General features: G+C 40.0%; 1 protein-coding gene across 1 annotated transcript; it reads right to left on the bottom strand.

Moving 5' to 3' along the window:
* Positions 1-6585: 6585 nt before the first annotated feature.
* Positions 6586-7467, bottom strand: LOC145798249 (uncharacterized). Its single transcript, XM_082885757.1, has 2 exons — positions 6951-7467; positions 6586-6713 (listed from the first exon to the last, which is right to left on the bottom strand). The coding sequence occupies exons 1-2, from the start codon at positions 7465-7467 to the stop codon at positions 6586-6588; spliced, it is 645 nt and encodes a 214-aa protein (XP_082741883.1).
* Positions 7468-17541: the final 10074 nt, after the last annotated feature.

Genomic DNA, 17541 nt, shown 5'->3' with positions numbered 1-17541 from the left:
GCCAACACTAATACAATCACATAAGTCATATATTTATGTCAAACGACTTACAAGTCCCAATTACTTTTCATTTTCCCCTTTTTCAACAGATAGGCATATAAGCACTACCCACATGCTCAACAGATATGTATAACAACAATATCCACATTCTCAGATAAGCAAATAAGCTATATCCACATTCTATAACAGATATGTATAACAACAATATCCACAGATAAGCATAAAAGCTATATCCACACATCACAAAGATAAGCATATAAGCTCTATCTTCACTTCTTTAGACAAGCATATGAGCTGTATCTACGGAGTTCATCCCCTATCTTCTCCCATCACTATCCGGTTTAGAGGTACATCCCCTATCTTCCCCTAAACCGCGGAGTACATCCCCTATCTCCTCCTCTACACATAACGTATACAAACACATTGGTTCTATATACAATCACCCAATACATATAGTTAATGTATTCCATCAACCGTCAAGTTCCATGACACATTTCATTAATTAGTTTCAGTTTGCCTAATCATCATGCATTGTCTACAACAATCACGACTATCCTCCACCGATAGCCCAAAGCAGTTATTTCTAAACAGAAAATAAATGCACAACGGATATTCAATCAACATTTCATTTCTTCATTCTTCTCAATTAATTATCCCAATTAATTAAACAATGTAATTAGGTTAATTCCCATAATTAACATTTCAACCCTTAGGTCCCATTTTCATCAATGATTCAACAATCATTCCATTTTTCTATGCCAAACATGCATCTAGGTTTATTATGAATAAAACCCCCACTTTTGTAAAATTACACAAAAGCCCCAAACTTTCACAAAATTACCAAACCAAGCCCAACATCTCAAAATACCAAAATTTAAAGACAAAACCCATAGAGAGGAGTAGGATATCCCTACCTTGAAGTTTTAGCCAAAAAGGAGATGAAGACCCGAAGATCAACTTGCTCCAAATCCAAACTTTTTCAGATTAAATCGAAGCTCTCAACACCCTCTATCTTTTTAACAAAGGCCCTAGGCTAGATTCACACTCTAGGGAGATCAAATCTTAGAGAGAGTGTAAGTGTAGGGAGAGAGAGGCTCGGATTAAGGGTTTAATCAAAGAAAGGAAGTGAAAAAGTGATGTTTAAGACGCTGCTGTCCGCTGATATAAAACACGCTCGCTCGAGCGAAGGCTTGGTCGCTCGAGCGACCAGACACAGAAAACTCTCGCTCGAGCCAAGAAGTTCTCGATCGAGCGAAGAAAAATCCAGACCGCTCGAGCGAAGGAAGCTCGCTGGAGCCAAGAAAGACAGCTCTCAGGTCCAGAACCAGGTGCAACCGCTCGCTCGAGCGGGCCACTCTGGCTCGACCCACCAAACACGAACCCCACTCTCGCTCGAGCGACCAACTCCTCGCTCGAGCGAAGGTCCAAAATTCTGGGCAGCCACACTAGGCTCCCGAACACAACCAACCTGTAACAAACCTGCCTAACACATCCTATAACTCAAATATGAAGAAAAAGGAATGTAAACACGATAATAACCAACTACCAACATCCACGGACACATGTCCGGATCACTGTACAACAAGGGTAAACCCGGGATCGCTATACATCCCCTATCTTCCCCTAAACCGTGGAGTACATCCCCTATCTCCTCCCCAAACAATATGCATATGCAATGCTCAATCAATACATGTAATTTCTGTATTAATTCAATAGTCTAAATTTATGACTTAAACAAATTGATTAGTTTCAATTTTCCCTAATCCACATGCAATGTCTACAACAAACACGACTATCCTCCACCGATAGCCCAAAACAGTTATTTCTAGACTGGAAATAAGTATATCAACAATTCAATGGACGAGTGATTTTAATTATCCAACTACACCATTTAATCAATGAATTCCTCAATTTCATGCATTTAACCAATTTCCCCAATTTCCTTAAATTAATTATACAAATTAATTTATTAATACAACTAGGGTTTTTCCCAAAATTACCAAAGTACTCCCAACATATCAAAATACCAAAACTTAGAACAAAACTTATAGGATGGAGTAGGAAATCCCTACCTCGAAGAAAATAACCCGAATGGAGAAGACGAAGATGAATACCCAAATTCCAAAGTGCTCCAAACCACCAAACGTTCAGATTGAATGAAAGCCCTTGACTCACTCTATCTTTTTAATAAAGGACCAAGGTTAGATACTCACCCTAGGTAGATCAATTTTTATAGAGAAGGCAGGTTTAGAGAGAGAAAGAGAGAGAGACTCTCAAGGGGCGGTTTTCTAAAAGTTAAGAAAGAAAAGTAGGTCAAAAAGTGATCCAAAAAGTGAAATCTCGGACTGATGTAGTCGACTCCCCGCTCGAGCGTCAGACACAGACTCACGCTTGAGCGTGAAAAGTGCCGCTCGAGCGTCGATTGCACACTTCCAGAAGTTTTGCAGGCGATGGTACCCGCTCGAGCGCCAAACTCTCCGCTCGAGCCGAGGGACTGCAGAGTAAAGTACTGGGAGATGGAAAAACACGCTCGAGCGTCAAAACTCCCGCTCGAGCGGATAAGCAACAACGAAGAGCCTGCTCGAGCGTTAAAACTTCCGCTCGAGCGTGAAGGCCAAAATCTGGACATCACCTTTTGGTTTCAAAGTGCAACCAACCTGTTTCAAACCTGCCCATCACAACCCAAGATTCAAATACAAAGAGGAAAGGCTAGAAGTGATAATGATACAAAAACAAGTCCACGGAACCAAGTCCAGAATACAGTATACAAAGGAAGGAAAAACCGGGATCGCTATAAACTAGGTAGTCCATTAATAAATTTTTCTTTCCAAAAAGATTTAGTACAATCTTCTCTTAGCATGACTCTAGAGGTAAATACATCTTTATACCATCTAAAATCACTTAAGGTTGGACAAGTAAGATTACTAAGTTGATCATGTATGCGAGAATTAATATTAGTAGGGGAACCAATAAAATGTTTAACAATTGTATAAATTAATGCATTAATACCATCAGGATGGCAGCAACCAATATTTTCATCAAAGATAGGTAGACCATTTTCATCAGTTTGATTAGCATGAATTATGGATTCTCGTTGATCATCAATAAGATATTTTTCCCACCAAGATTTGAGCATACTAATAAAACCAGAAGTAATTAAAGTAACAATTTTAGGTTAACAATATTGAGGATAATTACTAAGATAACTATTAGAGACCGTAGATAAATGATTTAATTTTTGGAGAATTTGATCTTCACTAAGACCATCGATATTCCATTCATATAATCTTTTAGCAGAAACATAAAATTGATTATTAAAATTAGTTTCTTCGAATTGGAGATCAGGAGGAGTAGGTCGAGAATACCAATTTTTGGTAGTTTGAGGATTAACTTTGGGATAATGAATTTTATTTAGCTGAGTAGAGGATTGGAATTGTTGAGCTAGTTGATTTATTTCATTATCTGTAGTATCAGTGGCAGACTGATTAGAAACAGTATCACCAATTGGTCGTTGATTTAAAACAGTAAGACCTTTGTCCTTAGAGGGTGAAGCTGTATAAGTTGTAGATAATTTAGTGAATAATTGTTCAATAGCTTTGACAGTACAATTATCATTGGTAACTAAACTAGTTCGTTTGGAACGATTACTGGGTAGGTTAAGTAAAGGTGGATCTAAATGTTGTTTAGTGGATGTGAGTTGTGCTGAATCTAGATTGGTTTCTATTTTATCTAATTGTTTACCAATTATTTTTAAACATTGATTAGTATAATTATTTTGTTCAATGACTTTTTTTAATGTCAGGGTCGGAGCCAGGTAATTTAAAAGGAGAGGCTGGGACTTCGGCACCTTGATGATCAATAATGATGTTTTCTAATGGAGGATGATTAGAACTAACCGATGTAGTAGGAGACGTTTTCCATTTATGTTTTGTGATCGTATTAATCTTTTTGTAATAATTATTATAGTAATCAAAGAAAGGGATTTCCATACCATATTCAATCATAAAATCATACCATTTTCTGGTTATTTTGGACATTTGAGCAGAATTATATTTAGCATAATAAGCATATCGGATTGTTTTGTTTTTAGAAAATTTAAATTCAATGAGTGATTTATCTAGATCAGGTTTAAAATCCTTTTTAATTGTCATTAATTGGGGATTGACTGGAGGTATAAATTCTTCAAAATCAGTTTGAATTGGAGAATTATTAGAAGCAATTTCTTCTTCAGGTAAATGTGTGTGTGTAGAATAAACAGGTTTTTCTAAAGCATAAACTTGTTCAATGGTTTTAATATGTAGAGCTACTTTAAAAACATTCTGTATAAAAGTAGTTTTATAAATTTCTTTGATTGGTAATTTTGGTATATTCCATCCTGCATCAATTTTATCATTTTGTATTTCAACATCTTCTTCATTAATTACTAATCCTTGATTAGGTATTGAGGGCAAAGTTGTTGACCTAGAACTGACTGATGAGTTACTTCTAAACAATCGACTCATTGTTCTGTATAATTAATCAATTTTTCAGATATCTTAATACATAACTTATTCTTATCTAGTTTACCACATACCTAGTATACATACATACCCTATCTTGAAACCCCAAAATCACACACTGCCTAAAGCTAAGGACTTACTCTGGAGTGGGAAGAAGTAGGTGACTTAAACTAGGTGGATAAACACGGATTGATCTTTTGGGTGATTAAGATGAACTGAAAAGAGATTAATCAAATAAACAATGGAGAAGATTGACTAGAAGAAACAAAGCAGTTAGAAACAGGATACAACATAAACTTGGCTCTGATACCAAATACACGGAAGCAGCAAGCAGATGAAGAAAATGGATTACGAAATCAAATATGATTAAAATTGAACAACAGAATTGGAATGCATTAATTAACCAAAATCATTTCATAAAACTTTGTAATTAAAATATAGAAAATAACTTACAATTACAATTGTAGCAACTGCAAGGACCTTAATCAGGTTACAAGAGAAGGGTTTTGATTGTCACTCAGCTCTCCAGGTTTTTCTCTAAAACAAAGACTGCTGAATGAATACATTTGATTACATTATATAGAAAATAAAACTAACTATACAGCATGTGAATTGGTTGATTGATCGAAGGCAGCTGGCAGCATTGGAGACTGAACAGAGTTGTCGGTTGCTTTCGGCTGATTGATTGAACAGTTGAGCAGCCGAGTGACAATCAAAATACATAAATCAAGATCCTTGAAGTTGCTACAATTGATCTAGATTAGATCAATTTAATCTAGATATATTTAAAAAGTATAAAATTTATATAATTTTTTATAAAAAAAAATTCATTGAATACAACAAAATAAGATAATGTATTGAATTTTTATATTTTTGTATTTTTTTGTATTTGGTGAATTTAAAAATAAAAATCACAAAGTATTATACTTCTTAAGTATATCTAGATTAGGTGTATTAAAAAAATAAAAAAATTACTTAAACTATTAAACAATTCTGTAAAAATAATTAAAAAAAACACGAAAAATAAAAAACTCAATTTTTTGTATGACTTAAACCAAAGAACATGATTATTATTTCCCTTGAAATAACATGAACAAAATATATGCATTATTTTATTATTTTATATGTATAAAGACTGAGGGGCAAATATGTCATTTTTAATCTGACAAGGGATAAGTGTAATTTTTCAAATGTGAGGGGGAGATCTGTATTAAATAGAAACCTTAGGGGGTGTTAGTGTAATTTACCCTTTTTTTTATGATTAAGGTGTTTGGCTAGTTTGCACGTATCTTAACTAATTTTTGGAAGATCAATCTCACCGTTCATTAACGGGGGGCTAATTAAAATCAGAGTAAAGCTCTATGTAGACTAGCCTAACAAATAAATTGATAGCACCTACGAGGTTTCAAATATGAGACTTAAAGAAAAGCAAATTCCTAAATTCCAAGCCTACACCACTTGACCAACCCTATGGGTGTTTAAATTAGGGTTTTTCTAAGGAAAATAATATAGAATAATTGTATTTATTTGTTATATTATGTTCATTCTTTTTTATGTTATCACAAAATTAATAATTAATACAATGAGATCAATCAAATCAATATAATTAAAATGTAATAACAATAATGTTCCTTCTAAATAAACAAAATATATAAATGTGCAAACAAAACTTAAATTCTATTTATTTATTCATTGATTTATTTTGAACTAGGAAAAAGGATACTGTGAGGTGAAACTTGAGATCACTATCATGGTGGCTAGTATTCTTGCGTGGACCCCAGGGGCGGACGCACGATTCTAATATCGAGGAGGCGAGTGTATATGCAATCAAAAAATTTGTAATGAGCATGTGATAGATAACATCAATTTCTAACCAAATATCACAAAAATATATAATTAGATGTTTCCATTCATCATATATAATTACAAAATATTATCAAAATACAATTGGATATGTTCTAGTAAATCCATATTAATTTTCAAAAAAGAAACTATTTGCTCTACATATCTACTTAGGCATCTAAAGTTGTGCTTGATGTTCTTTCATAATATAAAAAGTATCTATGATGGAATCTACATCAAAATCTCAAGCAATGTCTTTCTCAACATATGTTAACAAGTAACTTGAAAGAAAATCATCCTCCATCTTGTTTCGCAATCTAGTCTTTACAATTTTCATGGCTGAAAGTGCACGTTCTGTTGTTGTCGTAGAAACTGGCAAAGTTAGAACAAGACAAATTAATCTATCTACAAGACGATAAATTGTTGACTTCCTTGTTGTTACCAACATTTGGCACAAGTCAGAAATTGTCAACAACTGTCGAAACATAGGATGTTTAAGGATGTCAATCTCGTAGTTTTGCAATTGGAATTTCAAATGTATTTTTTCTTACTCTAGTCATTAGGATAAAATTAATTTGCAAGCTTGCATATATTTCAATTTGAACGAACTGTAATCATCCCTAGGATCTAAAGCAGAGCTAAGAATAAGCAACTCCATTACATCTTCTTTGAATCTGTTGTTCAATTCTTGCAATTGAGAATCACATATAATTGTAAAAATATCAACCCGAAAATGATGCTCAATAGTAATGTGATCTCTTTGGTGACAAGCACGACCCCTACCAGATGTGTAACGAGCACTCATATCAGGAATATCTATGTCATATTTTCCATAAAATAGTTGAACATTCTCCAACAAAGGAATCCATCCATCTTCTCTATATTTTTGATCAAGTGCTTTTGTAGTTGACACTAGATGCGTTGCATTCAATATATCTTGGGATTTACGTTGCAAAGCTTGGCAAAGATCATTAGTAGTCTCCATAATATCTCTCATAAGATGTAAGATAAACACAAACTCAAAAAATGTAATCTTATCATAAACTCCATCTACATCTATACGTTGAGTAGAGGTGGCTCCATCATTGATGACATTACTTAAGACTGAACGAGTTGCACTAAACATATTTATCAAACTGGAAAATAGATCCCAAGTGAGAACCCCATCAAGTATCTCCAGCTCGTTTCAATGTCCCAGCTTGATTTTTGCCTTTACCAGTTTCAACTTCATCAATGACAAGTTTTGCTGCAATTTCTTCAGCTTGAGCAACTTTCAACTGATCATGCCTTTTACAAGAAAAGCCACATAGATTAACTGTGAGAGCCAAATGAGAAAAAAAATTGGGCAACGTGTATAACCTCTCTTGTTGTCGCTACCAATGCTAATTGGAGTCGAAGAGCAAAGCAATGAACATAATACGCAAAATGACAGTCATGAAGAAATAAGGCTTGCAACCCAGTCCACTCTCCACGCATATTACTAGCTCCATCATACCCTTGACCATGAATATTTTGTACACTGAGATTATGACGAGATAGGACAATACATATTTCTTCTTTCAAAGTTGTTGATGTTGTACCCGATACATGAACTATGTCAAAAAAAAGCTCCTTTATGAAACCATCTTTATCAACAAATCTTAGAACAATGGCCATTCGCTTCGTCTTTGCTTTCTCTCGAGCTTCATCCACTATAATGAAAAATTTTGCTTCATCAATCTCCTCACGAATGAATCTTTGTATTTTGTCAAAGAAAATACTAAGAATCTCTTTTTGAATTCGATGCGAGTAGTATGAAGAATTTTGAGGACCTTTGTGTAACACAACACTTGCCACATCCGCATTATAAGATGCCAATTTTATCAATTCAATAACATTCCTTTGATTATTAGAATCATGACGTTCATCATGACCTCTAAATGCACAAGCTTGAAATGTAAGCCATTTGACAGCATCTATCGTAGTCTTCAACCGCAAATGATTTTTTGCCACTTGTGAGAAGTTTGTTTCTTAACTATCTTCTCAATGTGTTGCGCTTGATTTGTTCAATCATGACAAGATTTAACAGCAATTATGTGCAATGAATTAGAACCCTTTCCCATATGAGTTAAGAAAGCACAATTCTTTCCACTATTGACTTTCTTCTATGAAGAAAATCCATCAGAAATGAAAGCCCCAGAAGTAGTGCGTCCATTCGGTTTTGTAAAAAGATAGAAAGGAAGACAAAAGGCACAATGTTTGGTTGGAGAATATTCTATCCAATTTGGAAATAACATGTACCACGAAGCTAGAAAATGACGCCCATTCTTTATAGCGATCCCGGGTTTACCCTTGTTATACCGTGATCCGGACATGTGTCCGTGGATGTTGGTAGTTGTTTATTATCTTGTTTACATCCTTTCTTACTTTGTATTTGAGTTATAGGATGTGTTGGGCGGGTTGGTTACAGGTTGGTTGAGTTAGAAACCAAAACTAGTTGCCCAGATTTTTGGCCTGTCCGCTCGAGCGGAGGTGTTGGCGCTCGAGCGGGGAATACATCCATCCAGTATCTTGTTGTGCAGTGTTGTGAGCTCGAGCGTAGGGTTGGGAGCTCGAGCGTAGGCCTGGTTCTGCAAAAGTGCTGGGCGAGTGCATTTTGCGCTCGAGCGGGAGGTTGGCCGCTCGAGCGGAAGTCTGTGAGTGGCCGCTCGAGCGGGGTGTTTTACGCTCGAGCGGAGACCTGGGTTAAAGTCCCGAATTTGTGACTTTCCAAATCACTTTTTCACTTTCTCTTCTCTCTCTTACTTTTCCAAAAACACCATTGTTGAGTCTCTCACTCTAGACTCTACCTTCTCTCTAGGTTTTGATCTAGTAGGAGTGATTTACTCACCTTTGGCCTTTACAAAAAAGTTGTTGATCGTCGAGGGCTTCATTTTAATCTGAAAATCTCGGGTTTTGGAGCACGTTGGGTTTTGTCGTCTTCTCCTTTGGGACTCCGAATTTGAGGTAGGGATAACCTACTCCTCTCTATGGGTTTTGTCTTTAAATTTTGGTATTTTGAGATGTTGGGCTTGGTTTGGTAATTTTGTGAAAGTTTGGGGCTTTTGTGTAATTTTACAAAAGTTGGGGTTTTATTCATAATAAACCTAGATGCATGTTTGGCATAGAGAAATGGAATGAATGTTAAATCATTGATGAAAATGGGACCTAAGGGTTGAAATGGTAATTATGGAAAATGGCCTAATTACATTGTTTAATTAATTGGGATAATTAATTGGTGAGAAATGAGGAAATGAAATGTTGATTGAATATCCATTTGTGCATTTATTTTCTGTTTTAGAAATAACTGCTTTGGGCTATCGGTGGAGGATAGTCGAGATTGTTGTAGACAATGCATGATGATTAGGTAAACGGAAACTAATCAATGGAATGTGTCATGGAACTTGACGGTTGATAGAATACATCAATTGTGTGTATTGTGTGATTGTATATAGAACCAATGTGTTTATATACGTTATGTGTAGAGGAGGAGATAGGGGATGTACTCCGCGGTTTAGGGGAAGATAGGGGATGTACCTCTAAACCGGATAGGTATTGGGAGGAGATAGGGGATGAACTCCGTAGACAGAGCTCATATGCTTGTCTAGAGAAGTGAAGATAGAGCTCATATGCTTATCTTTGTGAAGTGTGGATACAGCTTGTATGCTTATCTGTGGATATTGTTGATATACATATCTGTTGTAGAATGTGGATATAGCTTGTATGCTTATCTGTGGATATTGTTGATATACATATCTGTTGTAGAGTGTGGATACAGCTTGTATGCTTATCTGAATGTGAGATATAGTTTTTATACATATCTGTGGAAATGATGATAGAGCTAGCATGCTTATCTGTTGAAAAAGGGAAAATGAAAAGTAATTGGGACTTGTAAGTCGTTGACATAAATATGTAATTTATGTGATTGTATCAGCGTTGACCAACTATCAATTGCTAATGTTTTAGTCATTGTCCATGGTTGGTTTAGTGTATTTCTACTGGGCTGTGGCTCACCCTATATGGGAATATCATTTTCAGGTACAGGAAGCATGCCACCTCCAAGGACATAGCTTGGGAGGCTAGAGGCGGACATAGCGTAGTTGTTTTACTTTTGATGTATTACATGTAACTTCAAGCCTAGGGCTTAATGTGTAAACGAGTTAGTACTCTTTTGTTGTAACCAAGTGTTAACTTGGAAAGCTGTAAGCCCGTAGGGCATTTTGTTTTGATGTTAACATGTAATACTTATGTAGTGAAACTCAATGAAATAAAGGTATGTGGTTAGTTTATATGTAAATGCTTGTCTTATCTGATGGGTTAATGTTATTATTTTGAGGGCGTTACAACTTGGTATCAGAGCGTACCGGGTTCGAATACTTTGGGTACGTGGGAAGTGATTAGTATCACAATGGGTTTGTCTCGCTTGGTAGAGACTTAGATGTAATATCATATGCTATGTGCTTAAATGCTAACATGCTTATGTGACTATGTGGGTATGGGATTTAATTTCTGGGATATTGATTGGATCCTTGAGTTTCTGGGAGTCTTGTTGGAAAAGCACTTGATCAACGCTGTTTCTAACCGGAACTCTAGTAACGTCTCGGGACTATTATTATCCGGAAATGAAGTTCGTAAGTGCTTATGTGTTTATGTGCTTATGTGGAGTGAATTACACTTGTCCATGCATTAGGACGTGAGTGTTTAGTTTCGGCACATTTATGAATGTACTAACGTTCTGTGTTGCCTTTATTAGGATGTCAGGACGAGGAAGAGGTGCTAGGCGTGGTAGACCTGCGAGGCAGGAAGTACCGTTACAGGGTGAGATTCCGGCAGTGCAGGAGGGAGTTGGGCAGGCCAATGTGGCTGAGCCAGTAGGTCAGCAGCCTATGGGTGCCTTGGCCAGAGAGATAGCAGGAGCTTTAGGTATTCTTAGAGCTGGGAATCAGGCAGCTGAGACAGGGCCTTCCTTCTTGAAGAGGGAGTTCTTTCGGTGTAATCCGGACGAGTTTATCGGGGATCCTAAAGAGCCGCTTAAGGCAGATGAATGGCTCGAACAGACAACGAAGATGTTTGAGATGCTTGGCATCGAGGACGGAGCACTGAAAGTGACCTTGGCATCCTTCCAACTGAAGGGAGATGCGGGTCAATGGTGGAAGTACGAGAGAGCTCGTGTTGGTGGTACTTGGGAGGCGTTTGTGAATGCTTTTCAGGAGAGGTTTTTATCAGCAGCAGCTAGGGAGAAGCTGAGGGATCAGTTTAGCCGGCTTAATCAGCAGGGCTTGTCAGTGGCCGAGTTTGAGGCTACTTTTACCAGTCTGTCTAGGTTTGCACCTGAACTGGTGGCGTCTGAGGAACGTCGTTGCTATGAGTTTGAGCGGAAGTTGAGGCGGGGCCTCAAGTTGAGAATTGGTGGGTCTTATATTCGAGAGTATAGACACCTAGTGGATGCTGCAGCTCATATGGAGCTTATGATGCAGGAGGAGGATGAGGGTCAGAGAGGCTCCAAGAGGAGCCAGGATAGTCAGAGTGATGGCAGGAGGCAGAGGGGTTCTAACCCTCAGCAGTCGCAGGGTGGTGTTGCTAGATCGACCTTCCCAGTGCCGAGTGCAGGCTCCGGGAGAGGTGGTCAGGGGGATTTCACCTGTTACAAGTGTGGCCAGTTGGGTCACAAGGTTTCGGTTTGCCCGCAGAAGGGTGGGGGTCAGAAAGCTGCTTCTTCTTCAGCTAGACCGCCGAGTCAGAGTTTGGGCAGGGGGCAGCTCCTGACTTGTTATCAGTGTGGACAACCTGGGCACATGAAGAGGTTTTGCCCACAGTTGAGTGCCACTTCGGGAGCGTCTGGTTCTAGGCAGACGCAGGGTTTTCAGCCAGCTCAGTCTGTGCAGGCCTCGAGGGCCAATCCGGGAGCTTCGTCATCCCAGTCTGTGCAGCAGTCTTTTGCTCCGAGAGGTGAGCAGGTAGACCAGGGGCCTACGGGGCGCGTGTATGCTGTTACCGCGCAGGACTTAGTACCGGCTCCATCAGTAGTGAGAGGTATTTTTCTGTTTTGCAACTCAGTTGCTAATGTGTTGATAGACACGGGTGCATCTCATTCTTTTGTATCTGCTGCATTTGCATCTGTTTTGGAATTGGAGTTAGCACAGTTAGCATCTCCTATTTGTGTGGTATCGCCTTTGGGTGGTGAGTTGATTCTGAAACAGGGTGTTAGAGGATGTGATATAGAGGTCGCCGACTATAGGCTTCCTTTTCCGTTTGTTGTCATGCCCATGAAGGGTTTTGATGTTATTTTGGGTATGGACTGGTTATCGTCATACCGGGCTGTTATTGATTGCTACCGCCAGAGGGTTACATTGTGTACCTTGAGCGGGGAGTGGTTCCATTTCTTGGGAGACCGGGTTGGTAGTGTTTTGCCACCGGGGTATGATTCGCGAGGGCGAAGTGAGCTTAGTAGTCTACTTGCTAGCTTTGAGAGTGGTGAGCGTGGTGAGACCCAGCATGTATTACCGAGGGTGGTTTGTGAGTATTCGGATGTCTTTCCCGAAGATCTTGTTAGTTTGCCACCTCACCGAGAGATAGAGTTCTCTATTGATTTAGTGCCTGGTACGGCGCCGATTTCTATGGCACCTTACCGTTTTGCTCCAGCAGAGTTGGTTGAGTTGAAAGTTCAGCTCCAGGAATTGCTAGATAAGGGCTTTGTTCGCCCTAGTGTTTCACCGTGGGGAGCACCGGCACTCTTTGTTAAAAAGAAAGATGGTGCCTTGAGATTGTGTATAGACTACCGGAAGTTGAATCGGGCTACGGTTAAAAATAAGTACCCTATGCCCCGTATAGATGATTTGTTTGACCAGTTGAAGGGTTCCCGTTGTTTCTCTAAGATAGACTTGAGATCGGGTTACCATCAGTTGAGGGTCAGGGAGGAAGATATTCCTAAGACGGCATTCCGTACGCGGTATGGCCATTATGAGTTTTTGGTGATGCCATTCGGACTTACCAATGCACCGGCAGTCTTTATGGACTTGATGAACCGGATTTTCCGGGAGTTCTTAGACCGATTTGTGGTCGTCTTCGTGGACGACATTCTTATCTATTCGCCTTCTGAGGAAGAGCACGAGGAACACTTAAGAGTGGTGCTTGAATTGCTTAGAGCCCATAGGCTGTATGCCAAGTTTGGGAAGTGTGAGTTCTGGCTGAGGGAAGTCAAATTCTTAGGCCACGTGGTATCCGGGGAAGGGGTGTCTGTTGATACATCCAAGGTTGAGGCAGTGCAAGATTGGGCACAGCCTAAGAGTGTGTTTGAGATCCGCAGTTTTCTGGGATTGGCTGGGTATTACCGTCGGTTTGTGAAAGATTTCTCCAGGTTAGCGTCACCGTTGACTAGACTGACTCAGAAGGGAGTCAAGTTTGTGTGGAGTGAGACTTGTGAAAAGTCGTTCCAAGAGCTGAAAGTTAGGTTGACCACCGCTCCGGTGTTGATTATACCGGAGAGAGGGTTGGGTTATGCGGTTTATTGTGATGCTTCACGAGAGGGTTTGGGTTGTGTGTTGATGCAAGAGGGGAAAGTGGTAGCTTATGGCTCACGTCAGTTGAAAATACACGAGAAGAATTACCCCACACACGACCTAGAGTTAGCAGCTGTGATTTTTGCCTTGAAAATCTGGAGGCACTACCTTTATGGTGAGAGGTTCGAGGTATTCTCGGATCACAAGAGTTTGAAGTATCTGTTTACACAGAGAGACTTGAATCTGAGGCAGAGGAGATGGATGGAGTTCATCGAGGATTATGATTTTGAGTTGCATTATTATCCGGGAAAGGCCAATGTTGTGGCCGATGCCCTTAGTAGGAAAACCATTAGTGATGTAGCTTGTATAGCCATCCGGGAATGGGTGATGTTGGGAGCACTTGGCGAGTTTGATTTGCTATTGAGCGAATCTGTTGAGGCTGCGGCCTTGTTTTCTGTTGTTGCGCAGCCTACACTTGTGACTAGAGTGTTAGAGGCACAGAGAGGTGACCTTGAGGTAGAATCCCTCCGAGAGAAGATCTCCAGTGGGAAAGTTGAGAAGGGTTTGACGGTGTATCCCGACCTGAGTGTGAGATACCGAGACCGTTTGTTTGTACCAGAGGCTTGCCGAGAGGAAGTACTTCGAGAGTTTCATCATTCGCGCCTTACGGTGCATCCGGGAGGTACTAAGATGTATCAGGATTTGGGTCGCCAATTTTGGTGGCGGGGTATGAAGAGAGATGTGGCTGTTTTCGTATCGAAGTGCCTTACTTGCCAGCAAGTGAAGGCCGAGCATCAGAGGCCAGCGGGTTTGTTGCAACCCTTGCCTATTGCCGAGTGGAAGTGGGAGCATGTCACTATGGACTTCGTTGTGGGTCTTCCGAGGACTCAGCGGGGTAGTGATGCTATTTGGGTGGTTGTAGACCGGTTGACTAAGTCGGCGCACTTTATTCCTATGCGCGTGAGAGATTCGGTAGATCATCTTGCCGATTTGTATATTCGGGATGTAGTGAGATTGCACGGGGTCCCAGTGACGATCGTCTCAGATAGAGATCCTCGTTTTACTGCTAGGTTGTGGCAGAGTTTGCAGAGTGCCTTGGGCACTAAGTTGACCTTTAGTACGGCTTATCATCCTCAGACTGACGGGCAGTCCGAGCGTACTATTCAGATCCTCGAGGATATGCTTCGGGGTTGTGTCCAGGACTTCAGCGGGACGTGGGAGAGGCACTTGCCATTGGTAGAGTTTGCCTACAACAACAGTTTTCAGTCTAGCATTGGTATGGCACCGTTTGAGGCCTTGTATGGCCGACCGTGCAGGTCTCCAGTGTGTTGGGCCGAGGTGGGTGATGCACCTTTGTTGGGTCCGGAGTTGGTTAGGGAGACGACGGAAAAAGTTGAGCTTATCCGTAAGAGGCTTGTTACAGCCCAGAGTCGACAAAAGAGTTATGCCGACCGTAGGAGGAGGCCTTTGGCGTTTGAGGTAGGTGATCATGTCTTTCTGAAGATATCACCTAGGCGAGGTCTGATGAGGTTTGGGAAGAGTGGGAAATTATCCCCTCGGTTTATAGGTCCTTTTGAGATCCTTGAGAAGATAGGCGAGGTTGCTTATCGGTTAGCCTTACCGCCGCAGTTGTCCGGGGTGCATGACGTGTTTCATGTGAGTATGCTTCGGAAGTATGAGCCAGATCCATCACATGTGCTGGATTGGACCGATTTAGAGGTAGATGAGGATGCCTCGTATGAGGAGAGACCGGTTCGGGTCTTGGATAGGCGGGATCAGGTCCTGCGTGGCAAGACCATTCCTTTGGTGAAAGTCTTGTGGAAACATCACGGAGTGGAGGAAGCCACTTGGGAACGTGAGTTGGAAGTCCGTGAGAAATATCCGGACTTGTTTGTTGATGTGTGATCTTGTATTTAAATTTTCCGTTTTGTTGAACTTAAGAGCTTTTATATATGTCTTAAGTTGTGAAACATTGAAAATGTTTGGTTTATTGAAAGTATGTTTTGGAACTTGCCTCATATGGAAGTTGAATGTAACATTATATCTGTTGAATATATTGTTGAAATTGGAAGGATAGTGCATAATGTTGATGCATGTTGAAAGTACATATGTTGTTTACATATTGTGATTTGTCTCTTGTTTAAGGGATGGGATGACCGGTAATGGGTCGAATTGTTGACTGTTCAAGTGTAACACTGTTTAAAATGGAGGAAAGCTTGTTTTGCAACTTGTGCTTAATTTCGGGGGCGAAATTCTTTAAGGGGGGGAGGTTATAGCGATCCCGGGTTTACCCTTGTTATACCGTGATCCGAACATGTGTCCGTGGATGTTGGTAGTTGTTTATTATCTTGTTTACATCCTTTCTTACTTTGTATTTGAGTTATAGGATGTGTTGGGCGGGTTGGTTACAGGTTGGTTGAGTTAGAAACCAAAACTAGTTGCCCAGATTTTTGGCCTGTCCGCTCGAGCGGAGGTGTTGGCGCTCGAGCGGGGAATACATCCATCCAGTATCTTGTTGTGCAGTGTTGTGAGCCCGAGCGTAGGGTTGGGAGCTCGAGCGTAGGCCTGGTTCTGCAAAAGTGCTGGGCGAGTGCATTTTGCGCTCGAGCGGGAGGTTGGCCGCTCGAGCAGAAGTCTGTGAGTGGCCGCTCGAGCGGGGTGTTTTACGCTCGAGCGGAGACCTGGGTTAAAGTCCCGAATTTGTGACTTTCCAAATCACTTTTTCACTTTCTCTTCTCTCTCTTACTTTTCCAAAAACACCATTGTTGAGTCTCTCACTCTAGACTCTACCTTCTCTCTAGGTTTTGATCTAGTAGGAGTGATTTACTCACCTTTGGCCTTTACAAAAAAGTTGTTGATCGTCGAGGGCTTCATTTTAATCTGAAAATCTCGGGTTTTGGAGCACGTTGGGTTTTGTCGTCTTCTCCTTTGGGACTCCGAATTTGAGGTAGGGATAACCTACTCCTCTCTATGGGTTTTGTCTTTAAATTTTGGTATTTTGAGATGTTGGGCTTGGTTTGGTAATTTTGTGAAAGTTTGGGGCTTTTGTGTAATTTTACAAAAGTTGGGGTTTTATTCATAATAAACCTAGATGCATGTTTGGCATAGAGAAATGGAATGAATGTTAAATCATTGATGAAAATGGGACCTAAGGGTTGAAATGGTAATTATGGAAAATGGCCTAATTACATTGTTTAATTAATTGGGATAATTAATTGGTGAGAAATGAGGAAATGAAATGTTGATTGAATATCCATTTGTGCATTTATTTTCTGTTTTAGAAATAACTGCTTTGGGCTATCGGTGGAGGATAGTCGAGATTGTTGTAGACAATGCATGATGATTAGGTAAACGGAAACTAATCAATGGAATGTGTCATGGAACTTGACGGTTGATAGAATACATCAATTGTGTGTATTGTGTGATTGTATATAGAACCAATGTGTTTATATACGTTATGTGTAGAGGAGGAGATAGGGGATGTACTCCGCGGTTTAGGGGAAGATAGGGGATGTACCTCTAAACCGGATAGGTATTGGGAGGAGATAGGGGATGAACTCCGTAGACAGAGCTCATATGCTTGTCTAGAGAAGTGAAGATAGAGCTCATATGCTTATCTTTGTGAAGTGTGGATACAGCTTGTATGCTTATCTGTGGATATTGTTGATATACATATCTGTTGT

Source organism: Camellia sinensis, chromosome 8 (genome assembly GCF_055761805.1).
Source record: "Camellia sinensis isolate YWXY chromosome 8, ASM5576180v1, whole genome shotgun sequence".
NCBI lineage: Eukaryota > Viridiplantae > Streptophyta > Magnoliopsida > Ericales > Theaceae > Camellia > Camellia sinensis.
This window is presented reverse-complemented; position numbering and strand designations above follow the sequence as displayed.